This window comes from Emys orbicularis, chromosome 9 (genome assembly GCF_028017835.1).
Source record: "Emys orbicularis isolate rEmyOrb1 chromosome 9, rEmyOrb1.hap1, whole genome shotgun sequence".
NCBI lineage: Eukaryota > Metazoa > Chordata > Testudines > Emydidae > Emys > Emys orbicularis.
In genome coordinates this window covers 55385807-55413239 of record NC_088691.1, presented here as the reverse complement: position 1 = coordinate 55413239, position 27433 = coordinate 55385807, and the positions used below count along the sequence as shown (strand labels likewise).

At 54.4% G+C, this 27433-nt stretch overlaps 1 protein-coding gene across 5 annotated transcripts in view; it reads right to left on the bottom strand.

The window, feature by feature from the left end:
• Window positions 1–27433, bottom strand: part of IGF2BP2 (insulin like growth factor 2 mRNA binding protein 2) — a 96011-nt gene that overhangs the window by 27427 nt on the left and 41151 nt on the right. For 3 of the 5 annotated variants that reach the window (XM_065410383.1, XM_065410380.1, XM_065410381.1), the window contains exons 3-10: window positions 16175–16223; window positions 14726–14777; window positions 10938–11001; window positions 6970–7242; window positions 3691–3825; window positions 2690–2812; window positions 2086–2221; window positions 1674–1802 (exon numbers count right to left, since the gene is read on the bottom strand). In XM_065410383.1, the coding sequence (XP_065266455.1) occupies window positions 1674–1802; window positions 2086–2221; window positions 2690–2812; window positions 3691–3825; window positions 6970–7242; window positions 10938–11001; window positions 14726–14777; window positions 16175–16223 (961 nt within the window). Of the gene's footprint in view, window positions 1–1294; window positions 1310–1673; window positions 1803–2085; window positions 2222–2689; window positions 2813–3690; window positions 3826–6969; window positions 7243–10937; window positions 11002–14725; window positions 14778–16174; window positions 16224–27433 lie in introns of all 5 variants that reach the window. The other 2 variants (XM_065410382.1, XM_065410385.1) reach the window with 2 other exon arrangements.

Below are 27433 nucleotides of genomic sequence, written 5' to 3'. Positions count from 1 at the left end.
GCAGTACTATCACGTCCCGTGTTTTACATAGGAGATGCCTGTCAATACACCCGAGATTGATGATAGCTTTTTTTGCAGCTGCATCACACTGTTGACTAGAATCCCAGATCCTTTTCAGCAGCACCGACACCTAGCCAGCTAGTCCCCATTTTGTACTTGTGTGTTTGATTTTTCCCTCCTAAGTGTCGTACTCAGCACTTGTCTTTATTGAATTCCGTCTGTTTGAATTCAGACCAATTCTCCAATTTGGCAAGGTCGTTTTGAATTCTAATCTTGTCCTCCAAAGTGCTGGCAGCCCCTCCCACAATGGTGTCACCCCCAAATTTTATAAGCACTCTCTCCACTTCATTATCCAAGTCATTAATGAAAATATTGAATAGCACCAGACCCAGGACTGAGCTGTACGTGTCTCACTAAATACGCCCTCCCAGTCTGACAGCATACCATTAATAACGACTCTGAGTAGGTCTTTCAACCAGTTGTTCACCCACCTTTATAGGAATTCCATCTAGACCCCATTTCCCTAGCTGGCTTATAGGAACGTCATGTGGGACTGTGTCAAAGCCTTACTAAAATCAAGCTCTCTCATGGCTCCTGCTCCTGCCCATGCACTCAGCCAGTAACCTTGCTCTGCTCCTGCCCAGCTGCACCATCTCTGTTTGGGATGAGCTTTCGCCTAGGAACCTCACTCACCCAGGCACTAGGAAAGCAAGCAGGCTCCAGAACCTGGCTTCACACTGAGCTGAGAATCACCAGCTGGCCAAGTCTCACAGCCTACAGTGGGATGGGGAGAGATGAGCGAATCCAGAGGGTGCTGGATTTGGTTCATCACTACCTCCTTTAACTGTTCCATAGCCCGAATCCTGGCCTTGTTACTGTTTTTAATTCTGACTGACTTCTGCCTAAGCAGCTGCTGAGTATGGACACCAGGTCTGGGCCCTGTGTAGGAGTGTGTTTGACGTGAACGCCAAGTGTGCTTATTTCAGGGTTTGCAGGGGTGTGTGCAGAGCCTGGGATCACCCACCACCAATACGTGCTATTCTACAAGCTTGTCACCCGCAGACATGCAGACCCCAGCCCCGCCCCCACCCCATTCCGCAGGCCAGCTGGGTAAGGGAGCACGCTCTGCATGGGGGGAAGCACAAGGTGCATTGCTCCTGCTGGCGCAGTGCAGGTCCATGCTGCCCCAAACGCAGGCCAGAGATTTAAAGCCACAGCAAGCCCTTAAAGGAAAAAATGTGTACAAAAGTACTGCCCTAGGCCTAACTGGGAGGGATTATACACAAGTCTATACAGTGCTGGGGCACTGCTTCTCCTTTCTGGGTCCCCAGCCCCAAATATAGCATGTGAGGCCCCATCCTGCTGGGAGAGCGAAATCTCCGCAGGCTGAGGAAAGCTGCGGGCGCCTGAAGAGCTCGTACTCCAGCAAGAAGCAGGATCTCCCTGGTGCTGGGGCCCCAGGGGGGAGGGATCGGGGTATAAACAAATCCTCCCAAAACCATCAAGAAAAAATCAGTGCTCTTATACAAGAGTGTATACAGGACACCTCCTGCCAAAGCCATACCTGTCCTCACTAGAGGGTTAGCGTGAGAGTGTCTCCTCCTAACCCCACTGAGCTAGGGGAACACACCCCGCATGCACACACACACAGGCCTGGCCTGCCGGGTACTCACCGCAAAGGGGTTGTAGGAGGCAGCTGCAGCAGCTCCGCGGGCCCCTGCTGCAGAGGGCAGCATGGACAGCCCCGTGGAGAAGATCCCCAGTGCGCTGAGGTTCAGCCCTGGGATCAGGTTGGCTTGTTGCTAGAAATGCAAAACACAGAGACGTGGGAAACATGGAACAAAGGGGGGAGGGAGGGAAGAAGAGGGGAAGTCACACGCGCCAAAGTGCCCAATGACTCCTACACGTCCGCCCAGACAGCTCGATCCAGTGGGGCCCGTTCTGCATCAGCCCCATGATGAGCAGAACCGCCTGCAAACACCCTGGGGCCAACTTCACCAGCTCCCACTGGACTAACTCTGGCTCTGGCCCTGACATTTGAGGTCTCTACTGGGAGGATGGGAGCCGCGGGAAAGGGGTGCTTACGTTGACAGCGACAATGTCATTCTCATAGGCCTCTCGCAACTTCTTCATGATCTCCACTTCGGCATTGGAGCAGGCCTCGATGCTGCCCTTCACCGTGATGGTCCGTTCAGGGTTATAAATGGTTAAATCCTGTAAACTAAGCAGTTACGGACAGGTGAAACTGCTGCCATCAAGGCAACAGAAAAGCAAGCTGCCTTCACCCTCCTGCTTAGAGCAGGGAACCTTCTCCTTGCAGCCAGAAAGAACCCAGGGCTGCAGATTATCCCCCACCGGCCAGCCACTTCCACTGGCCATTGTGCAGGGGAGCATAGCCTGGATGTCCTGTTTCCATTCCAGACCTTCCCAACATGGCTTGCTTTACTGGCATCCATGTCTTCACCAGTGCCGGGCTGGGTGGAGCACCCCTGCCTGTGTCTGTGCACCTTTGGAGGAGTCCTACGCTGGCTCCACACGCTCACCAGCGTGTACCCTGAGGGCTGGCCTCAGCAGCTCCCCTGACGCTTGCCTCCCGCAGCCAGAGAGCAAGGAACCCGGTTTTGGACCATGCAGTAGCTCTCTGTGCTGGAGGCGGGTTGTTCTCCTCCGCCAGGATATCACAACTTACGGAGAGATGGTGATCTTGGTCCCTGTGTCTTGCTCAATTTTCTTCAGGTTTCGTCCCTCTTTGCCGATCAGTCTCCCAACCAGACTGTTGTGTGCTAAGATTTTCAAGGGAACCTCTTCGGCGCTAAAATAAACAAAAGGCGTTTGGTGTTTTTTGTAAGTTCCTTTTCCCCCCTGTTCTCCTATCACCAGTATGCTCCAAACCGTGGAGTTCTCCTGGCCAGGAACACACACAAAAAGAAAAGAAAAGTAGGACAAAAACATCATATGGACTTTTTTCATTGCAAAACCTGTATGTTTGTAGAGTCCTTGTCATGTAAAGAATCTGAAATGAGTCCTCTCCACACTTACAGAAAATCCAGACAAATAGCTCCTCCTGCAGCTAACCGTTTGGGACAGGAGGGGAATCAAAATAACCCTGATCTAGAAAGACTGATTACAACTGGGGATGGTCGACAATGGGTTGGTATTTTCCCATGAAAAAATTCAAACCACACAAAAAAATTTTTTCATTTGGTTCAAACTTCTTTAAGGGATTTTAAAACTTTTTCAATGAAACGAGTGAATTGCTACTATTTGTTTCAAATTGCTGTTTGGAAAAAAAGAAATCGACCTGAATCTCCGGAACACAGGAAATGGACTCCAATTCCAGCAGGGAGAAGGGGAGAGAAAAAGCAAAGCATTGAAAGCATGGGTCCTAAGGCATTACTAAAAGCCTGAGGCTTTACATGTGGGCTGGTTTCCTTTGCTGTCAAACCAGGCATGTTCTAGTAACCAAAACCTTACATCAGTTAGTTGTGCTGACTAAGCCTTTTAAATACACAAACGTATTAAACCAAATCCCCATTCTTTTACATAGGCAACTATTACATTTTCTCTGCTGGACCTCTGGGGATTTATTCCTCAAACCGGCTCATTACTCTCCATCATTGTTTCTCCCCGCCTGATGCATGTGGCTGCAGGAATCCTCCTCCTGTGGAGTGCTCTGTGCGGAACACTTACGATTTAGTCTCGTCCGCTTCTTTCTGCATGATATCGAGGATCATGCGGCACGCTTCAGAGCAGCCTTCGGGGCTGGCGTGGATGGTGATTGGCTTCTCAGCAGCACCGGCATTCTCCTTCCGATGGATGTCTACCCTGCACCAAGAGAATCAGCACAGAGAAGCCCGAGATCAGGCTGACGTCATAACAAGGCACTTCAACGCAGCATCAAAGATAGTGCATCTATTTGCGTTACATTGCGTTTACACTGCTGTCTACAGACAGTACCTCTGAACCAGGAGTCATGCTCACGCTGCTGAAACCAGCTCTGAACCAACCGTCCTAAAGGGACCAGAATTCAGCAAGTGGCTGCACTGACAGTTGTGCAGAACCGTGGAAAACTCACCAGATGCACTCACCATTCAGGACAAGTTTGTTTCAAGGTTTGTTAAACTTTTTGCAGGAATCCGGGCCTAAGTTTTGAATGATTGACGGCCCAGGTTTGCATGAACCCAGACTGACTTCTACTAAACACAGGGTTTCAAACAGTGTTGGCACTAAACCAGGTTCAACTCAGATTTGACTTTCTTTAGCTTTAAGATTTGGGGTTCATTTGCAAGTGAAAATCAAAGAGAATGAGTGGGTGGGGGGAGCTGAGCCAACACAGATCAGCACAGAGCCGGTCCCTAAGACGCAGAGCAGAGTTTTTCCGGTTCCAGCAGGTGCCAGTACTGCTATACGTTCTTCTCCTCAGCTTCTTCGGGATCCACCAGAACACGGCAGGGCAACGGAGCTCTGCTGCGGCACCTACAGGCCTGAGGGCAGGGAGAGGCGTCACAGCCGCTGCACAGTGCAAGTGGTATGTTAAAAACCAAAAGGGTAAAGTGAGTGCGTGAGTGTGTGTCTCTGCACGTGTGTGCGCTTGTGTGTGTGTCCCCGTCCCAGCTGGAGAGGATGACCCCACTCTGTGTGCATGTGTGAGCGCTGCTCTCTTTGTTAGGAAATGTCTTGTATATTACAGAGGAATAGTCACACTTAGGCAGCATCACATAGGAAAAGAATTACACCAAGAGAGGGATTTGGCCTTCAGTTTTGGTACTCTTGGAGATAGCTGTATCTTAATTAGGGCTTTCACCTTCCCACAGCTGATTGTGACATGACAGGAACAGACCAGGGGTCCATTTAGCCCAGCTAGCCTTCTCCAACAGCAGCTTGTACTGGATGCTTTCGAAGGAGACCAAATATCCCCCTAATGCACTTGGCCATATCTGCAACTCTTGTTCTCTCAGACCCTGGCTGGAGATCAGCTCACACCAGCAGGCTGGACTGTGGCTTCACTCCACAGCCTGCATTTTGGGGCTCCAGGAGGTGTACCGGGGAGGGCTGTGCTGCAGAGGGAGCCTGGGAAGCATTTGGGCTGCTAGCCAGGGTGCAGCATGCATTTCCCCCACTCCACACCCCCATATTGGCTCGGCTCTGCTGGCCAGTGCGTGGCTACAGACTGGTCCTCATACTGCCCACTCTGGTGTGGCTGATGCTGTTGAGAACACTAGCCTGGAGCAGCTCTTGTGCTCACTCAGGGTGCAGGAGAGCTGTGGCTGAGTCGTGCTCAGGGGGGCGGGATGGGGAAAGTGCCACGCACCCTCTCCTCCCACATAGGGCTGATCACAATTCGTGATAGCTGCTACATGGCATTCGGTTACTCCGTGTAACCCAGGACGTTAGTCTCCCTCAAAACAGGTCTAATCCTGTTCAGGCTCTTGAGAAGATCAATAATTTAATGATAACCTGTGGGACTTGCTGATGCAGTGTAACCAGATAATTGTATGTCACATTAATGCTGAGTACTGTGATGGATCTGGTAGCAGCATCTTCTCTTATGACTGCCAGGCTGAAGCTACAAAGATTAGCAATCCTCAGTGTGTTTCAGAGTGAGCTGAATACCAGCTGGGGTCAAGACATTTTTTTGCCCAAGTAGGTGTATTATCAGGATTTGCACATTTTCCTCTGACGCTGCTGTCAGAAGGAGGACATCTCGAGAAACTAAATGGATTGTGGATCAGTTCTGGGATGATAATTTCTTTGTCCTGCTATGTCTTCGTGTACAGAGTCAGGCGGCAGATGATGACTGATGAATTTTGGGTTAAACACAAATAGCTTTGGGCAATAACAAACTGGAGAGGGAAAACTGTGAAGAAAATCAGAATGTTACATACATGTTCAGCATTAGGGAGGCAGATCTGAAAACCCCCACCAGCAGCAGACTCCTTCTTTAAACAACACAAGATTAGAGCAGGGGGAAAGCGTTAAAGTCGGATGCACAGCCTGGGCGCTGCAATCTACTAGCAATTCTCCCATTTCCACGTAATGTACCCCTGACACCGAGCTCTCCTCTGAAGCCTCTATTTCTCACGTCAGGGATTTTATAAAGTGCCCTAAAGGCATCGCTCAGGAGGGCCTTGCTCACTAATCCTGGGATCAGCCTCATGCCACTTGGTTTCTTCCCAGTTTGTGTGTTCCTTGCTAGAGCAATGGGCTGAGATGACCTGACTCTTGGCCTATCTATGCTTGTGGGCCCTGCTCCTGTGCTGCGACGTGTGCCAGCATCGCACAGCAGCGGCAGGGCTCGGTCTTTGAACGCGCACAGCCCGGGAAGAGCTGCCTCCTGGTTCTGGCTGCCGGCGGTGCTCAGGCGTCCGGCCGTTACGTATCTTTTCGGATACAACACACGCTCTGATCAGAAGTAAGGGGCCCTGTTACTGACCTCATCCGAGAAGAGACTCCCCCTCTCATGGGCCAATGTGAATGGTTTGGGAACTGTGTCCCCAGGCAGGGGATGATCTTGTGACCAGACACCAATTTAATTCAAACTAGGGTGTTCAGTCACTGGCCAGCACTGCATGCGGTGCCGAGCCAGCCTGCCCCAAAAGGAGCTTGGGAATGGACGGTGTAGCACGGAGGCATGGTCCCTCCCCTAGCAGCAGGGTGAATGCATGAGGCACCAGCTCTGAGAATTGGGCCACTTATTCCTGCGCCTAATTTCAGGCTCCCAGGTTGGACCGTTCTGGCCAATGTACTATTATGGCGTGATGGCCAGCACTGCCGTGCTGTGCGCCCCCTGCTGCTCTGACTGCTACCATCCTAGACATCAGAGTGAGACAGCATTGCATTAACGGCACGGGCAATGACACATTCCTGGCATACAGGCGAGCGCACTCTAGCGCACCCAATCTGAGCTGGGCAGCTACAGGCCACCTGCAGAGTCCTGGGGAAGGAAACACAACCGTTCGCGGTACTTACTTGGACTGGGTTTGCTTAGTGAGGTTCTTTATGGTCAAGCCCTCCTTTCCTATGATCGCACCAACAAACTGCGTGGGGACCAGGATCCGCAGTGGGAAATCGAGCTGTTTGGGCTGTGAGGAGCCCCCCGGGGAGGGGCCCCGCTCCCTGGAGGCACGGCCCCCCCGGCGGGACCGCTGAGGGGGCGGAGGGGAGCTCACCTCTTCATCCGGGATGTAGGAAATCTTGAAGGAATAGTTCTCAAACTGGTGGCCGCTGAGCTTCTCAATTGCTCTGAAAGGTAGAGAAAAGAAGCCACTGGTTAAGCCCTGCACCAGCTGCGGGTGCCAGGCCTGAGCACCTTTGCCAGGAGACGAGCCACTGACCTGACCAGGTGCAGAGACTGTCCCCGTCCCTGTGGACTGGGTAAATGTCCACACTGTCTGGCCATGGTCCAAGGTCTCTCCTAGGAGCACGGGCGTTCCTAGAGCAGAGATCTCACGGCTCCCCAAGCCTGGGCCTTCGCCCCTGTCAGAGACATCCAAATGCCTCAGACAGTCACAATGTGTCCAAAGGGTGTGTGTAACCCACTGCCACTTGGCAGGGCTCTGTTCTCCTCGAGGGCGCGTCCCGCACCCCTGCTCTGCGCCCCTTAAGGGCATGTCCTCTGTGCAGCGCTCTATCACCCAACCCCTGCTCCTCAAGGCACATCCCCCACCCCTGCTCCCCGCAGAGCTCTGTGCCCCCGGAACACGGCGGGGATGATGAGCTTACTGCAGCTTTGGCTAACTGATGGCTGGTGTGATCCCAGCACAGCTGATGGAGCTGCACTGCGGAGGCATTAGTGCAACATTGACTCAGTAGCTCTTTCCCAGCCCCTCCCAGGGCTGCCCAAGTCCCACCCTGGAGGAGAGAGACAGCCTCACCTTCTCCATTCCTCAGCAAGGGACCACACCAGCTCCATCCCAGCCTGGCAGGAGACAGGCAGGCCAGATGGAACTCGCACAAGTAGGGGTCCTGGCTGGTTCTCCCTCCCCGCAGCTCCAGGAGCGCCCTCCACCCCAGCTCTGTAACCCCCAAACACCCCTGGAGACTCCCCAGGCAACAGCCACCTGGTAACAGCACTTTCCTAAGCCCACCGTCCAGGGGTGAAAGTAACTTAAAGGACTTACTGGTACGCTGGAATCCTTAGCAGGGGGGCGGGGCCTCAACTGGAAGGGGGCGGGGCCTAACACTGGAAGAGGCATGGCCTTTAAATCTGGCCGCTGCTACCGCAGTGGAGCCCCAGGCCCTTTAAATCACTGCCAGAGCCCCACTGCTGGAGCCCCAGGGTAGCGGAGGCGGCTTAAAGAGTCTGGGGCGGTGATTTAAAGGGCCGCTGCTACCCCAGGGCTCTGGCAGTGATTTAAAGGGCCCGGGGCTCCGGCCACTGCCGGGAGCCCCGGGCCCTTTAAATTGCGGGCTGGTGGACGCTGAGTCCTGCTGGTATGGTCAGCTGTGTACCGGCTCTTGCCAGTACGCCATACCGGACCATACCGGCTTACTTTCACCTCTGCCACCATCTGGCTAGCTGTGCTCCGCCGGCATACACCTTCCCTGTGGAGCCCTGCCGGACAGCGGGAGCCTAGCAGCAAATCAAGTGTCGCCAGTGGCTGGAGCCACCCTGAGCACAACAGCCCTCAGCGTACATGGAGAGCACTGGGTTTAATCTTCCTTATACATCCTAAAGCAGCTGATCGGCTCTGCATTCCTGGCCCTCTGCACAGAGGGGGCATAGGCTGTGGGACAGCGTCCAGGATAGGGGCTGCTCTACCTAACCAGCATAGGCGGGGCCAGGAGTCACGGGGCTGGAAAGCTGCCCACGCTCTACTTCACACGCATGCTGTAAGGCGCTGTATAGAACAGTCCATGTCCCAAACCGGACCCCGGTTCAAGGGACAGGGTGAGATTTTATGGGGTGCTTCACTTGGACCGCTCTCTGGGGCCAGCCCCACCCCCTGACTGCAGAGCAAGGCCAACACTGAGCCCCTCTGAAAATCCAGTCGGCACCCGGCTCTTTGTGGGCTGCCTGCAGTTCCTGCTCCTGGAGCTGGGGCAGGTTCTGTGACCAGCGGCACAGAAAAGGGAGAGCGCTGGGGTGGGGGTGTCTCAGACCAGCTGATGGGGACATGGATCCCATGGATTTCTGGCCCAAAGAACTTTCTAGCCCACTCTGACCCACTGACAATAACTCTGGCAATTCCCCCAAGCCCAGGGCAAATGGATGGGGGGTTTTCCAGTCGGTTACTGAACTCTGACCCGGGAACAGCTCCCTCTTTAGTGCCAGACAAAGCCGGGGGGGATGGGGTTCCGGGTCCTCTTACAATAGCGAGGCTGTAGCAACTGCTCAGTGGGAAGCACTCGAGGATGCTTGTTGAAAGCAGATGACCAACAGAACCACCTCGGATTTGCAGAGCAATGGGAGGTGCTGGGGGAGTGCAAGCCGGATGGGAGATGTCTGATCCTTCCAGATACTCCTTGTTCTCCAGGACACTGAGTTTCTGGGATCTCCAACGTGTGATGGCTTCGGAGTCTCAGCTCATTAAGGGCCTGGCCCTGCTCCCTTTCTCACAATGAGCAGATCACAATGCCCCAGATTGTCCTGTGCGTTTCATGGAGTGGTGGGGAGGGGGCTGAATCAGGCCCTGGCCTGCAGTGACCACTTGTGTGTGACTGGACTTGTGAGCTAACGTGATCTCACCAGCAGGGCTGGCTCCTGGACAGGGCCAGCTGAACCATTCACCCGGGGCAAGTGAAAGACAACGCCAGCGCCGAAGGACTGGTCACAAAGCAACTGGGCATGCAGCCACTGGGTGGGCACAGTGCCCCAGCCTGCATAGCACAGGAGGGAACCAGGAAGGGCCAGATTCTGCCTCCCTTTTGCATGCTGAGCAGTACTTTCCTGGGGAGGGGCTGGGGGGCGGAATCCATTGATTTCAGTGACCCCCCCCAGAGCACCTAGATATGCAGGGACATTTGGAAACACTGCCAGCACCTCCTGCCGGGCTCCCTGCCAAACTGAGCCAATCAGGTGGCTTAGTTTGCTGCGTATTTGGCCAAAGGACTGGCCCTACTGAAGGCAATGGGAGTTTTGTCATCATCTTCAGCGGGGCCAGGATTTCCCCCCTGGATGACACTGAACCTTTCGACTGAGCTCAGGCAAGGGGCAGTGCTAGCTGCTCCGCACCAGGAGCACTGGGATGGACTCCGGGCTTGTCCACGCAGACACTCAGTGTGTGGCCAGCCAGGACGTGAATGAACAGCATGCCAGCCTGCTGCACATTAACTGACCACGTGTATCCTGCTAGCGTGCGCGAAAAGGTCTGCAGTGCACACTGCCATACGGGGCCCAACAAAATCACACTCTCCTATTCATTCAAATCGCCTTGGACTGTCAGCGGGAACAAAAACTAGCGAAAGAGTCCTAAAGAAGAATGGGTCTTAGTCGACAGCTTCATTAATGATCTAGAGAAAGGAGGAAACTCAGTTTATACTAAATTATGAGACAGAAAATAAAACCAGGAGGCCTAGTAAGACAGGACGAACTGGCAGAGCGGTAACAGCATGAACAGAATCTGGAAAAATGCAATCTGAACATCTAGGAGAAATAATTTGGGAAAAATGAGGCTGAATTTCAAGGAAAATCTTCCTGAGAGCAAGATCAGTAACCGCTATGGGATCAGCGACGCCCCTCTCGCGTGGCACATCCCAAACAGGGCCTTCAGGACCTAAGTCTTTCCCCTCCCCCGAGTCGAGGGGTAGCTCACCGCCAGCATGTCAGAACCCCGGGTCAGTCGCAGGCAACCCCACTATTCCTTACATGGAAATAAATGAGCCCCGCCCCAGCGAGGTGGAGAGACAAAAGGTGAATGCAAGGAAAGGCACTGCCCGGAGGGAGAAAGAAAGAGAGAGGGTGAAAGGAAGGATGAAAGAGAGCAAGAGCCACTTACACTTTTGCTTCTTCTTTTGTTGCATACGTTACGTTGACAACGGCCGTTTCTGTGTCTGTGTTGACTAAGGGGAAAGCAACACACGCTGGCATTAGCTTGTGGACGGAGAAGGTCTTCGTCACCTTTTCCTGGGTGACAGTTGCTAAGCCTGTCAGCTGTTCCTGGCCAGGGGTGGGTTTGATTGCTCTTTACAGTGAGAGGCTGGGAGGGAAGCCATTCCCCTGGGCCGGATGCCTGCGATGGTGGGCTTGGCTAATCTTTGCTCACTGGCTGATCTATGCCCCCTGTGGATACTAAGTTCAGGAGTAGCTGGGTGTGGGCCTCATTCTTGGAGCTGCACACTCTGCTACTGCCATCTGAGGCCTGTCCTGCGCACCAGCTGGGTCACAGCGGGGTGCGTGTCGCTCTGTCTGGCTGTGGGCGGAGGTGAATGAGTGTCCACTGTTAACTGTGATGAGAACTCCAAACTCATTTTCTTTGTGACCTGGTCAGCAGTTTTTAACCATCGTCTCTAGGTGCTGCGCCAGTGATTTAGTGTCCCCAGCTTGTTACGCTGGTAAACAATTCTGCTCTTTGATGGGGCTGAAGAACACCTGCATCCAGGGGAGGATGAGCATTGATGCATGGTTAATGCAGGGTTCTGCCTACTGCTGAAGGCTAACAGAAGGGATCGCCTCTCTCCAGGAGTTCTTGGAGACAGCTCTCTAGCCCAGCTTCACCCCATGGCCAGGATGTTTTGTATAGACACTAAATTGCAAAGGGAAACTTTTCTATTTCCTACTGTGAGTGGGCCAGGCAGTCCAGCCCTTTGATCACTGCTGCCCAGGCTGGCAGGCACTGGCTCTGTGCCGCGTGACACAGCTGAGGAGAGCTGAGCGTAGCTAAGTGAAGTGGCCCAGAGAACAAGGGGCAACAGAAAAACAAGATGCCCCTGGTTGGCGTCCTGTGGCATTACCAGGAGCCCAAGTGCCCCCCACGCTGGCTCTGAGCAGCTGGTGAATGACTGCTTGGGGCTCTCTCTCATGTGCCCACGGGAAGATTCACATTCTTGGTAGGGCAGGATTTCTAGCGGAGTGCAGTGATGCTAGAGGGACGCCCCTACCCTTTGGGAGAGAAGCGAAGCTCTTATCTGAATCAACAGCAGTTGCCGGGAGCTAGGAGGGGCCTCTCCTGGGCGCTGCCTGGCACGGACCTGCTGGGGCGCTGGGGAGGGCTCTTGGCCAAGCTTCTCTGCTGTCTGGCTGCCTGTGACTCTTCTCTTCATGTCCTGTGCTGTCTGGGGACCTGCCCCTCTGCCCCCACACCGCGTGAAACATCGCAGGGCTTTCTCCAGCCCTCTCCCATCTGGGTGGGATGAGTCAGGTCTGTGCTAGGCTAGTCGCTGCCATCACCCTTTACCCTACGGTTTCACAGCCGCGTGGGAGCTGCACCTGCAACAGCTGGGGAGATGGGAGTCTTGGGTTCTAATCCAGGCTAGGCCACTGATCTGCTGTGGGATTTCAGGCAAGTCACTTAGACAATCTGTGCCTCGGTTTCTCCACCTGAGCATCACACTACCCTAATTCACAGAACTGTTGCAAGGGCTAACAGAGGCTCAATGGATCTCAGAGAAAAGGCAGTAGACAAAGGCCAAGCAGTGTTACTGTTATGCAGTTACAGCACCCCCCTGGTGGCAGGGGTGGGCAAACTTTTTGGCCAGAGGGCCACATGTGGGAATAGAAATTGTATGGTAGGCCATGAATGCTCAGAAAATTGGGGTTGGGGTGTGGGAGGGGTGTGAGGGCTCTGGTTGGGGGTGCGGGATCCGGGGTGGGGCCAGAAATGAGGCATTCAGGGTGCGGGAGGGGGCTCTGGGCTGGGGCAGGGGGTTGAGGTGTGCGGAGAGGCTCAGGGGTGCAGGCTCCGGCTGGGGGTGCAGGCTCTGGGGTGGGGCTGAAGAGTTTGGGGTGCAGGAGGGTGCTCTGGGCTGGGATGAGGGGTTCAGAGGGCAGGAGGGGGATCAAGGCTGGGGCAGGGGGTTGAGGTGTGGGGAGAGGCTCAGGGGTGCAGGATCTGAGCGGCGCTTACCTTAAGCAGCTCCCAGAAGTAGCGGCATGTCCCTTCTCTGGCTCCTACGCAGAGGTGCAGCCAGGTGGCTCTGCATGCTGCCCCATCCACAGGCACCACCTGTGCAGCTCCCATTGGAGCGCCGAAGAGGGCCACTGGAGTGCATAGGAGCCAGAGCGGGGCCATGCCGCGGCTTCCGGGAGCCGCGCAGCGCGGCCCCAACCCTGTGCCCCGGCTGGAGCGTGGAGCGGGGCAAGCCCCAGACCCCACTCCCCAGCGGGAGCTCGCGGGCCGGCATAAAAAGGCTAGTGGGCCGTAGTTTGCCCACCCCTGCTTTAAAGGGTGGTTTATACTCAGAAGCTGATTCCCAAAGCTGCCCAGGGGACCTAGATGCCCTTGAGGGGTTTGAGATACTCTGCCAGAGCGCCCAGTCCTGAAATCCTCTCTCAGGCAAAAATCCCACTGACTTAATGGGGCCATTTATCCTGTGGCATGGATCTGATCCTGTTCTAGGCTCAGCTCAACAGGGAGCCTGGGGGATTTCTCTTGCACTGATCTCTCAGGCGCTGCTGAGAGCTCACACCCAACGCATCGCTGACATCACAGAGAGGGGCTCCGGGACAGCTCTGGTAAATGCCTTGCACTCTGAGTACAAAGTACGGAAAAGTCTCATTAAAAATCAGCCATAAAAATACTGCTCCTGCCCACCATGTGCAACTGCCCCAGGAACGGCCTAGCAGAAAACAAAGGCACCCTTTTAGTATGCTAACAGGGCTTTTGGGACATGCTCTGGGTAGCTGCTAAGCCCTGCATCCCTGTGGTGCAGTCTTGCAAGATCATGTGTACACACGTGTGTGTGTGTGTGTGTGTGCGCGCGCGTGTGTGCGCGTGTGTATTGCCTTGGAGAACACTTTGCAAATCTCCATCACTTGCTTGAGCACAATGGGGCGCAGCTCTGATGAGTGCAGGATTTCGTGGTGCCCCCAGGGCCAGAAGCTGGCAGCCTCATGCAGGGGGACTAGGCCTTTACCCCGTAAACAGACCCAGTAGGACTGCCAGAGAAATGAGGCACTCCTACTCAACAGCAGCTAGTGCTGATGGCAGGATCAGGCCCCAAGCCACCCATGGCTTTATCAGATGAGCCCAAGCACTATCAGCAAAAGCCGAACCGCTGCCTGGTCTCAGGCAGGCCTGGGGCTTGCCCTGTGTGGGCAGCCCCATGCCTGGCAATGTGGAAGCACGGAAAGAGGAGCTGGCTGGGTGAGGATAGGTTTGGGGATTTCCTGGCATTCCAGGTGCTGTCTAGATGGCTTCTGGATTCCAATGGCCTTTTACTGCCAACCCACACTGCTCCCGAGTCAAAGGGCTGCTGGCCAGTCAGCTCCGGTCTGCACAACAGCCAGAATCCCAGATAACGGGACTCATGGCTGTAGCACTGAGCGGGCCTGTGTCCTGCAAGGCGGCATGCCACCATCCCAGCCCCGCCCTGCCAGATGGCATGGGCTTTTCTCCCCTCCTCGCCTACAGGCTAGGTAGGGGGTAGCTTGGAAACCCACCTACTGGCAATACAGCCGAGCTAGGAGCACTTTGTCCCCCTTTGGCCCGGTCCACAATGACCAGGCAAAACAGGATCACGTATCTGAAGAGATGGGTTGGGCTGGGACTGAGCATAGAAATTTCCAAGGGAGGGGATGAAGTCTCCTAAGCGGAGGGGCGGACGATGCCACCTACCCATTTCTTACCTTGTTCCACATTCTCCACAGTCCCATACTGAGCTAAAAGTCCATCTAGCACCTGAAAGAGAAAGCATCAAGCAATGCAGGGTGAGTCAGCCTGGAAAGGCTCCCAGGGTTAAAGACCTAGCGATAGGGACCCTCCCCTGTGCGTCTGGCTGACCTGGGGAGCAGAGCAGAGTTCCGGCTCTACCTACACAAGACAAGTATCAGAGGGGTAGCCGTGTTAGTCTGTATCCACAAAAACAGTAGTTCTCAGATTTTTGTACTGGTGACCCCTTTCACACAGCAAGCCTCTGAGTGCGACCACCCCTTATACATTAAAAACACTTCTTAATATATTTAACACCACTATAAATGCTGGATGCAAAGCGGGATTTGGGGTGGAGGCTGACAGCTTGCGACCCCCCATGTAATAACCTTGCGACCCCCGAGGGGTCCTGACCCCCAGTTTGAGAACCCCTGCACAAAAACAACGAGAAGTCCAGTGGCACCTTAAAGACTAACAGATTTATTTGGGCATAAGCTTTCGTGGGTAAAAAACCCACTTCTTCAGCATCTTCAGGTTTTTTACCCACGAAAGCTTATGCCCAAATAAATCTGTTAGTCTTTAAGGTGCCACCAGACTCCTCGTTGTTTTTACACAAGACAAGTGACTGGTTGCTGACTGTCTCTCCTCAGCCCTTGTCGCCTGAGGTTCAACACGCCCGGCTGCTGGGCTGGACGGACCAAATCACTTTCCGATTCCCGGCAGAGCGCGCCCTCAGGCACGTTCTTGGAGGGAGCGCTGACAATGGTTGGGCCTGGCCTTCTGAGTGGGGAAAGACGTCCTTTTCCTAGTGTAAACAGACACTGAAGCCCAAATGAACCTGCAGCTGAGTCTCTCGAGCACACTGTCCCTATGGCAGCTATTGCTGGCATCAGAATTGGACTCGGCTGCCTCCAGACCTTCTGGGTCACCCCAGCGAACATCGCCACGGCAGGAACAGAGAGGAAACGCCACCTCCGAAGAAACCCTGGAAGATGCTGGAGGTACTTCCCCAAAGCCCATCACGTCAGCTCCATGCTGGGTCTGGCTTTGGCCAGCTGATGGCAAGGAACCCAGGGCGCTCCCCAACATGAGCCACTCCCCAGCCTGGCACCTGGTGCCAGGCAGAAGCAGCAGGTGAATTATTTTCACAAGGCAGCTCCTCTCCTGGGACTGCGATTCTGTAGCCACTTTGAGGAGATGGGACATCTTGAGCTATAGCCAAGCCACACCCACGCCGTGCGCCTCAGGCTAGGAAACACGTCACCGGAACAGCCTTCTGCAAAGGCTGCTTTCTGCTTCCCTCCTCAAACCACCGGGAAGATGCCACAGGACAAAGCTCAGACTGCGCTTGCAGCTCCTGCCCAGCCTCCAACGTTTATTCAGATGCAATGACAGGGGGACTTTGTAGGAAGCGGGAATCTACTTACCTCCCACTGTAGGTGAGGGGGGATGTTCCGGATCTGAATCTTCCTGCTCCTGTGAAGAAACCAGCACAGATTAGCCCAAACACCACTCCAGCTCCTGGGGGCCAATGCCCCTCACTAACTCTCCAGCCAGGATGTACCCTGTGAGATGCGCCACCCCATGATTCCCCTCAGGCCTGGTCTACATTACGACTTTAATTCGGATTTAGCTGCTTTAATTCGAATTAACGCTTGACCCGTCCACACAACGAAGCCATTTAATTCGAATTAAAGAGCCCTTTAATTCGATTTCTGTACTCCTCCTCGATGAGAGGAGTAGCGTCAAAATCGGTATTGTTAATCCGAATTAAGGTTAGTGTGGCCGCAATTCGATGTTATTGGCAATTCGATGTTATTGGCTACCCACAATGCAACGCTCTGGAAATCGATGCTACTACGGTAGCTTGGACGCACACCACCGAATTAATGGTGCCTAGTGTGGCCGAATACATTCGAATATATAAAATCGGTTTCCTAAATTCGAATTATATAAATTCGGATTAATCCTGTAGTGTAGACATACCCTCACTTACTCACTTGTTTCACAATTAACGTGGAGGAAAAAATCCCAACCCTGCCCCTCCCCCGCTGCAAAGCAGTAACCCCCGTCTGCTAAAGGAACAGGTATGATGCCATTTTACAGAGCACGAAGCAAACCCAGTAGCAGGGTAAAACGCTGCCTGGGTGTCGTTAGGAGTACAAAAAGAGCTCCAGTGCTCCCAGACAGTTCTCTGAGAGCAGGAGCCTTGTCTGTTTCAATCTCCTGTGTTCTCCCGAAACCCAGGAAAGCGGATGGAAGGCTGGCACATGTGCGTATCTGCAATTACACACGCACCCGTGCTCCAGGGTTTGGTGAGCAGGTCGCTCCCAGGAGGAGTCGAAATTTTACCAACAATTTGTCCCTTCCTTTGGAGCCACATGCAAGTCTTTTGCATTGGAACCAACAACGTGGGGCACAGCAAAGGGGAGGAGGCCCAGGAGGCAGTAAGAATGCTGGGCCAGGAAAACCATGGCAGCATTTCCTTAGACACAACTGCAGTGATAGCAAATTCTGCCAAGACAAAGCCCATGGTGCTGCAGCTGCACCCAGGGCCAAGGAGGCAGAGGCCTCTACCACTGGAGCCACTGGCAGGCGCGACTTGGGAACAACACATTGTTAGAGGAGACAGGCTGCAGCTGAAGGAAAGGGGACTTGCTAATTTAATGCCAGCCAGCGCAGGGCAGTCACCAGGCACTTAGCAGAGGGTGTGCCTACACTGGACCTGGAGGTAGAATTTCCAGCTCAGACAGACATACCCACGTTAGTGCTGATCCAGCAGTGCGGATGGCAGGAGGGGCTGGCTGCCCCCATACACAGAGTTTCACACAGGATCATGCTCTCGGGGCGACCAAGCCATGCTACTGTTTTTAGCATGCTACGGCGAGCACATCTGCCTGAACTGGGAATTATGGCGCCAGCTCCCATGAAGCTATACCCAGAGAGATGGGGTGGGGAAAGCAAACCTTGTCCAGACTCTCAGACTGCCATGGGCATTAGCAATCCCACTGTGAGACCCCGGCGGAAACTAGGCGCGGGAGTGTTTACTGCAATGTGGCTAGGCGAGGTCATATCCTGGTGGGCAGGGGGTATAGTGTTGACCTCTTGGTAAAACCTACCAGCACCTTGCCTTCACTAGGGTTTTACAGCGGGACAGCTCATGCACATTGGTTATCCTGCTGTAAACCCCCCTCCACTGACAGCGAAGATATAGCCGGAGACAACGCCACGGCAGTGCCTCGGGCGGAACTCTCACACGACGGAGATTTTCCACTGAGGGGACCTGACCTCTGCACGGCCTGGTGGAGGAACCGCGATTGGATCGGAGCTGAGCCAGTTTCAAAGAACACTGCAGGGTTCGCCTCTGTGCAACAACCAAACCAGGGAAGGACGATCCCGCCAGACCCCCCAGGCAGGACAAGTTGCTGCACTGCAGCAGGCACAGAGCAGTGTCCACTGAAGTCCACTGTAGACAATACTGCAAATCTGACTTCCTAGACACACCATTCATATACTATGGCGATGGCAGAGGGCAGCTAGGAAACCACAAGATGTCAGAGCTAGCCACACATTTCAGGGTGTCTCCTCCAGCACCTCTCCCTTGGCTTTCTGTCCTGGGTGAGAGCCCCACTGTCATCAAAGTTCAGATTCCAGCCATGAAAAGCCAGCGCTGATGACAGACATGCAGTGACATCATCATTATTAATCAGCCCTCCTGAACAAGCTCATTGGGTGCATCACAACGTTAGGACAACACGCTGCCTGGAAATGTCGTGGGAGAGAAGCCGGGATGACACAGGGGCCTGGGATCACTCAGGGGCGTTGCAGGAGGGAATGAAAAGCAGATGATCTCAGTCGGTGGGGGGTAGATAAAGTGTATCTTCCATGCCCTGGATACTGATGAGGTGTTTGCTACGGCTTGACTGCGCCCAGCCCTGCACGGGTGTGCCGGGGGTGAGCAGAGCCTTCCTCTCCCTTGCGCATCAGTGCGGAGGCTGAGCAGAGGGCACGCAGCCATGGCCCATCCCCACTACTCCATCGGTTCCTGCAATCCTGTGAGGTCTGGGGGGCCCTAAGCCGCCTGTGCTAGGCACAACGGGCCAGATTTACAAAGGGATTTCAGTGTCTAATGGGATTTACATAAGCGCCTAAGCAGGTTAGGTGCCTAACTCCCTCTGTCAATCTGGCGCAGTGCCCCAGAAGTGCCCACTTTAGGCACAGTGCCATCACACCGCTGGCCACCAGGAAGCCCTCACCAGGTACTCATCTCTCCTGCTCTGAAAGGGGATCTAACATCACCGCAGCTTCTGAAAGCACCTCCAGTCTCTGCAGCAAGGCTGCTGGTTCCTGCTGCTAGCTGTGTTCTTCGGTGACTCCGAACCAGCATCGCTTACACCTCCTCCAGCAGCAGGGCAATTAGGGCAACTCCTCTGTCCTCCTCCAGCAGTGGGGGGCAACAACGGTTTGATCAGAGCACGGAGAGCGCAGCACACTAAGGAAACACGGCCTGGCTTTGCCAGTGCCCCGCCACCCCAGGGCACACAACGGGGAGCTGACAAACTGCCTTGGAAATGATTCAAACCCCCGTCAGCCGAGCCAGTGGAAATTCACAGCTCCTGCAGGTTAGTGGGGGGTGGGGGAGGGAGGAACATTTTCTGTTCTCCCCTCAACTATTTTCCCAACCCCCAAAGCAGTGCTCAGAGGTGGGAAACCTAGGGTGACCAGATGTCCAGATTTTATAGGGACAGTCCCGATTTTTGGGTCTTTTTCTTATATATGCTCCTATTACCCCCACCCCGTCCGGATTTTTCACATATTCTGTCTGGTCACCCTAGGGAAACCAATTGTGCTGCAAGGAAAACCGGCTGCCTTGTACACCTCCCCTGTCTGGGGGATGCATGCCTGGGGCTGGGAGAGGGGCATTTATCCCTTGCTCCCCTTCCACCAAGGCACAAGGATGACCAAGAGATGCACCGCTAAGCAGAGGTGCCACACGTGATCAGACCCGCTCTGCTGCAGAAACAGATACCAGGCACGGAAAAGACACAGCCTTGGGAGGTGGTGTAATAGAGTTTGGGAGAGGCACAGTACTTCTGAGCAGCAACACCACACAGACCTCACACCTGAGAGACGCAACTGGCACTGACTGCCCCACATCTGCTCCTGGGAGTATCGCAGATCAGGGACTTGCACCTGCATTTCCCCTCAGAGGTCCAGCAAGAGCCCCCAATCCCCCCAGCTCCCTAGCTGTTGCCTTTCCTGGGTGGAGTCCAGCGCCTCTCTCCCTTCTGTCTGGGGTATTTCCAGGCTGCACAGTTGCCGGCCTTCACTGTGTTATCCCCAGCACAGACAGCCCAGCTTGATTTCTCGTCAGAGACTGGTAACAATGATTGCTCCAGATGTGTTGCTACCCAGCTCTTTCTAAGCCAGCCCACTCTATTCTTCAGGTAAAATGCCTTACAGAGAAAAGACTCAAAAACAATACAACAACCTGCACCCCTGCTAACAGCTCACCAGGCATCAGTCCCTCTCTCATCCCCCCGGGGACATCTTTGTGGTCACTAATTCATCACAGCTTCAGCTCAGAACAAGGAACCAGTCTTACGAGTTCATTAGCATCGCCCTCCCTACTCCAGAAGGTATGTCAGATCCAGTCTGGCAAGTCCTGTATTCACATCCTCTGCCCTTAAAACCAAGGTCCCAGGGTCCCTTCCATCTGCTACCTGGTGCTTTCGGGATTTCTCCTCCCATCTCGAGCCCTAGAACAGTTCCGCTCACTCCTGCAGCCAGCGCAGTCAGAGAGGAGCAGCTAACAGTTCCAACCTGCCAAGGATTCCCCACCAAGCACATTTCCTTGAGGCCGGGGCTAGTGGTGCTTCTGGATTGGCCCTGGTACTGCTGGTCAGTGTCTCCCGGACCACACTGGCAATGCAGAGAAGAGCAGAGAACAGGCTGATTTGTCTAGAAATCCTTGGTTCTGGGGAATCCGTTCGTTCACGCTGACAGAACTGTCCAGCGAAGCGGCTGGAGCACAGTGCTCCATGGACTGAACTTCATTTGCCCTTTTGCCTTCACAGGCACAATTCCTGGGCTTGTCGGGACTCCACTCACTTTGACTTACTAGTGTCCTGACATGCTGTCACAATGCGAGATGAGCCGCATTAGCACCCAAAGCGAGGGCAGGGCACTGGTGATTTTTATATGTTTATATCGCAGCCAAACCTGACTGGAATTTCATGGGACAAGGAGAAGACACTTCCCTGGCCTCAGGGCTCTGTTTCTGCTAAATTTCAGAGGCCTGCTGCAAAGGAAACCTCTCATTTCTAAAGTCAAGAAAAAAACAGAGAGAGAAAAGTCCCTTTTCCCCTGCCATGGGCTGGCTCCTGAGGTCCTTCCTCAGGAGGAATGTTCATCAACTGCAGTCGCTCCCAAGGATTAGTGGATGTCCGCATAATGGTATGGAGCCCCCTCCCGGCACTGCGGCCAAGGTCTAGGGCTTGGGGAAGGGACTCACTCGCTCCCCCTTCCTTGCAGGAGTATGCTGTGCTCCTCCCCCCCACTACGGAGAACAGAGCTGCTGCTGAGAAGGTGTCAGTGTAACCATCACTTGTGTCACCTGAAAAGCTGGTCCCTCGGTCCTGAGCCAGGTGTTTCCATGGCTCCCATCAGTGGAGGCCACTGAGTGGAGCATCCACTGCCTGAGGACCCTTGTAAAGTCCAGCCATTCTCCCGCCTGACAGTCCTAGTGGCGTCACGGCCTGTCTCCGATAACCTGCCCCACTCTGCCAATAGATATCATATAGCTGGAGCGCTCCAGAGTGCCGAGCGACATACCCTGGGTGCAGCACAACAGCCGGGGCACAGAGGCCTTCTTCCCCCACAGCCACAAAGACCAGAAACATCAGCGCTCCCAGTATCTCAGCCAGCAGACAATGACCACAAGAAAAGACCCTCACCCCAAGTCATGCCTGGGAATGCGCCCCCTCCTCAAACAGATGGCATCTGCAGTGTGCCTGGAAGGTCACCAAATCTGGGGTATTTTGGACCAAGTTCCAGAGCCCGAACACCCTGCCAGCTGCCCCCTCCCTTGGATAACGAGGGAGAGCCAGCTGTGGCAGCGTGGCATGGGGCAAAGGTGATCCCTCAGGTAGGCCGATCCCAGGCCACATAGGGTTCTATGGGTCAGAACCAGCCCCCTGGTTAATAACATTCCTGGGTCCGTTAACTTTGGAGGGCAGAGCATCCAACCAGACCCTTGCCCTGGCAGAGAGATGCTCCAATCTCAAAGCGCAGGAGGCAACGGCTGCTGACCCGGGGCTAACTTCCACCTGCCTTACCTCCAATGCCAACCCAAAAGCCAGGTCCCGGGTGTGACCAGCTGCATGAGCTGAGCCAGTGGCTACTTGGGATAGGCCGGGAGATTTGGACCTGGCTCAGAAAACTCATCCTGGGCATGCAGAAGGAAGTAACTGAGAACAATCGATCTCTGGGTGTCTGTTGCCACTGCCATGGGATGCAGAGGGGGCAGCACAGTGGGGCGAGTGGAAAATGGCCGCCAGGGATCATCATGCTCAGTGGCACACTCATCAGTTCCCATTTTGGAGGGGGAAGCCTCCTACCCCAGAGATCGGATGCAGTTACCCTGCTTTAGTCCCTGCCGTACCAGGTACCCAAAGCAGGCCCAGCATCAGCTGCCCGGTTTGGGGCACACATGCCCAAGCAGCTAGCCACCATGAGCGCAGTTCACACCAGTGCAAGGAAGGAGCCCTTGGTGGCTCAGCATGGGCTGAAACGGCCCTCTCTGGACCTTGGGCCCTTCACTTGTCGTGCCACTGGAATGACTCTCTCTAACTTGGCCTGTCCCCCTACTACCTGCTTTGAACACAGCACATGCCCACCACCACCACCTGCCTCAGGAACCCTCTGCCCGTCATCTGCCATATGCCTTGCCTCCACTACCGCCGCTCCCTCTCGGCGGCCTCCCCTTGGGTCCATGTGCCAGCTCCAGGCCGGTCAGAGTGCTGCCCTCCCCCGTCCTCTCTGTCTAGAGCGATGCAGTCATGTCTCCTCAGCCCTCCTCCTGGACGCTTCCAGCACCGCTTTGCCTGCGAGTCCTCCTCCTCCACCACCTCAGGGATCTCACCTCCACTACGGCCTCAGCCCTCTCCTCTCTGCTCGCAGTGCCTGAGGCTCTTCCACAGATGGCCCAGTGGCTGCTGTTGCTCCATGGAATTGTCTGCCTAACGCTCTCCATTCCACTAAGCTCAAACCCCACCTTCCATGCTGCCTGCAACCAGCAAACAGCCAGCTGCTTCCCACACCAGCATGGCCCTTCCTTGTGGGCTGCCCCACCCAGGCCCATCCTTTCTGACTGGACTGCCATCATTCTAGCTGTCGTGTTCACGGCACATTTCACACTGAAATGGAATCGTCTTCTGGAGAGCCAGGAGCCTCAGCAGCGAAGGCCAAGACAAGGCTTCAAAGATCAGGATGATTTCCATTTCTCCCCCCACCAAATTCTTGGAAAAGCCCCTTGCACCCCTCTACTTTTGCACGTGAGCTGCGAGTTGAGGAGAATGTCAGACGGCCTTTGGGAGGAATCAGAGGTGGCTCCGGAGAGACAAGGCTTAGAAAACAAAGCTGCTCGCTCTGGAGAAAGTCGCCCAACTTTTTCGGTCACCTCGTCGCTGGGAAGAAGCCTGGCCTATAAACTTCCCATCAGTTTCCTTCAGGAGCCTTTTGCTAGACTGAGCATACAAGGCTAGTTCTGAAAGCCATGGCCCTTATTCCGAGAGCTATTCACTTCCAAAACCAGCCCGCGTGAATTCTCTGTCGCCTTCGGTGAACTTTAGACCATTTACCAAAGGCCTGACAGGCTTCTCCCATGTAGATATGTTCCCCATAAAGACTCAGCATGCTCTGCCAAGCTGGAAGGCCCACAAGGACTCCTGCAGAGATTATAACACCTGCAAAACTGCTGCCACAGAGATTACAGGCTGTGTCTGAACTCCTGCTCCTTTCGCGAAGAGCTAAACTCTGCCACGCTTACTCATGGCCAGCAGCATCTTAATTTGCACGTGGCTCGGTCTACTCACAAAGTAAGGCACTGCTCAGAGTGAGTAAGAGTGGCAGAGGGTAGCTCATAGCTACAATTGTCTCCAAGTTTCCTCCCAAGCCCAACCTGAAAACGCACAGCTGGAAGATACAGGAATTCTCCATCAACTTCCCGCAAACTGGTGGCAGAGGTCTGACTGCCATTACGCACACCCCGTAGTGTCTTACACTCTCTTCGGTGGGACCACTCACCGAGTAATGTGCTACTCATTATGCAGCTTCCAATTGACAAACAACTTTGCCAATGGCATGGCGAACCTGTCAAAACATCACAAAATGACAGACTTGAATAGGTCAGAAAAGTTGCCCCAGTGCAAGTTCGGGACTTGTCTATGCCTGCGAGCACGCGTGTGCGTGTGAGAGAATGAACTTTCAAGCTCTGCCCAATTCACCAGCCTAGCTCAATTTTTTCCCTCGTCATACTCAGGAAGGTTTATTTTTCTCAAGGAAACTCTATTAGAACTTCCCATACAGGCTAAGCAAAGAATGCATAGCACAGCAGATGCTGGTCTGATCCGGCAGCAGAGGAGAGCTGTATTGAAGCCCTGTTGAAGTTTGCTTCCATAAAGTTTCTATCAAAAATTCTCTCAGAACAACTGAGGATTCATTCCTATAACTCCTTTAAAGAACAATGATCTCTGATCCAAAACCTCCTGCAAGTAAAACACTCCAAGTCCAAACAAAAACACTTGCACCGTAGAAAGTTGTGATTAGTATAAAAACAGACACCATAGAAAACGGTTAGTCAGGGCAGCCCTCTCCAGTTGGTACAGCACTACAGTTAAGCAGCTGGAAATTAAACCTTTCTGCTTCTGCCAATCTGAGGCTTGGTCTACGCTTAAAAATTAGACCAATGTAGCTATATCACTCAGGGCTGTGAAAAATTTCACACCCTGAGAACCGTATTAGGTCAACCTAACCTCTAGCGTAGATGCAGTTAGGAGAGATAGATTAACTACAGTTGACAGAAAAACCCCTTCCATCACGGTAGGAAGTGTCAACACAGTAGCTGGGCCACTGTAGCGGTGGCAGTGTAGCTGCGCTGAGCTAAAAGACAGGCAGAGTCTTGGCAAATTTAAACCGTCGTATCAGTCAGGAAACAGGCTGGGGGACAGGGCATAGGTGACGTGTAAGGGGGACATGCAGGGCCAAGGCCCCCCCCCCCCCGATTTCTGCTTGGCCTGCCGTGGGGGAAGGGAGAGGGGATTTGTCCTTCTCCCGCTGCACCTGCCCCCCTGCACGCTCGGCCCCTGTCCCTGGCAGCTGGGCCCAGGCAGGGAGCAGAAGGGGCAGGACCAGCCACGTCTCATGCCAGCCACCCTGGGTTGCTGCTCTGTGCAGTGTGATGGATGCCTGTGAGAGCCCAACTGAGGAGGTGGCGATGTCAGCAGGCCCCCCCGCCCCCCCCCAGTCCCGGGGACCAGAGCTGAGTGAGTCGGAGTCCCCTCTCCCTCCCGGCACGTTTCCGGCTCACTTGGCCCGTCCCCGGCAACCGGCCCCTGTTGGGGGCGGCAGGGCTACCACCGCCTCCCCAGCCGGGCTCTCTGAGGCAGCTGCTGTGCTGCACAGAGCAGCCACCCCAGCGGTCAGTTCCAGTCCTGTGAGAAGTGGCTCCCTCCCGCTCCCTGCCCAGGCGCCAGGGAGAGCAGCCGAATGTGCTGGGGCGGAGGCACAGTGGGAGAAGGACAGAGCCTCCCCACCCCCCACAGGTAACGTGGGGCGGGGAAAGCATGGCAGCCCTGGGCTGGGTGCAGGTGTCACTGGGCAGAGGAGACACATGGGGCAGTCACGTGTCTTCCCCTTTGATTGTACCCCTCCAGTATCGGAGGCACGAGTCGTCTATGTGACATGCATGCAACTGGGAAAGACAGCAATGTGCTAGGGAAATGGAAAGCACTGGAGAGAAAAATGCAGGGGCTTCCCTGGAACAGAAATCCACAATCACCTGATCCCAGGGAACAAACAGAGTAATAAAAAGAGAAAAAGACTGAAGGACAAATGCCACAGCTAACTCCAGAGACAGAGGGGTACACTTGGGGCCCAGGTCTGCTCTTGCCCACTGATTTCAATGGGAGGCAGAGGCAGGTAAAGTGAGAGCAGAACCTGCCTCTGAAAGTCAACACAGAAGAGGCATGGAAGCCAGATGAGAATGAGGAAGGACTGCTGAAATAACCGGGGGGACTAACACGGAATATACAGAAGAGAGGAGAGAAAGACAAGGGGAGAGGAACAAGTGAGGGGGGCAGAGAGCAAAAAGTGGGGATTGGTCCTGCCCCGCTACGGTCAATGGGAGCTGTACTGCTGGCTGGACTGGGAGCAAGACAAGGGAAAAAGGACCGGAGAATGGGAAAAAGCCCAAAGCAACCCGGCCCAGGCAGCCAGCACAGTGTGTGAAAGGCCTATTTACACACAGTGATTGATCGGTTATAAATGCCAGCAATATTACCTCTTTCTAGGGAAGGTTTCTAGAGACAAGAAGAACCCAGGTGTGTGAGATCCAGCAGTTTGTGTGTCCATCACCAGCATCCTGACATCTCCCCATTTGGCCACAAGAGGGCGCATGATCCACAACATCAGTGCAGGAGAGTGCGGACTGTGGGCAAACCTCTATGGTGCATGTGTATTTTCCCTGGAGCAGAGTTTGGGTGTGCTGGGTGCACACACTTCTTGGGTGGCAGCAGACACTTTGGTCCCAGGTGAAGACACTAGGGACACTTGGGAATCTGGTACAAGCACCACCTTGTGCGGGATTAGGACTCCCGCAGCTCAGCAACTATGCCTGGCAGGAAATGCGCCACACCCACCAATGGCAACACATTTTAAACTGGGAAAGTAATTAACCATTGGAAGAATTCACCAAGGGTCTCAGAGGATTCTCCATCACGGACAATGTTTAAATCAGGATCGGATGTTTTGCTAAAAGCTCTGCTGAAGTTCTAACAGGCTTTAATTCAGGGCAGTCCTAGGGCCTGTGTTGTGTAGGGGGTCAGACTAGATGTTCATGGTCTGGGAATCTATGACTCTGTGAGAAGCCAGGAAGGTCCCATGACTTCAGGGAACATGCTGGTGCCTATTCACTCAGAGCCCCTCGAAGTACCGGGAAGCCAATTCAACCTTAGCCTCACTTGGAGGGACTGATGTTCCCCAGAGCATCTGAGCCCAGCAACAGGATCAAGCTCACATCAGTCAGCCTGATGCTGCCAATGGAACAGCTCCCTCCTTGTAAAGCCGTGCAGACCGGCTCCACACCCCAGGTTGGGATGCAGTGGGAGCGCACAGAGCCAGGACAGTTCTGGAGGCAACCTCATCTCCAGGGTCCTGGCAGTGTGGGAGCAAAAGAGCCATTGGCCTCTCACGGTTCAGTGAGGAAGGGACTTCAACGCTGGGTGGCTGGCAGCTACCACAGAAGGCAGCACCAGGCCTAGCTCAGCACCCAGGGCAGCACCGGGCCTGGCTCAGCGCCCAGGACAGCTCCGGGCCTGGCTCAGCGCCCAGGACAGCTCCGGGCCTGGCTCAGCACCACGTTAGACAGGATCCATCGCTCCCAGAGAAACTGCTTTCCAACTCCTGCT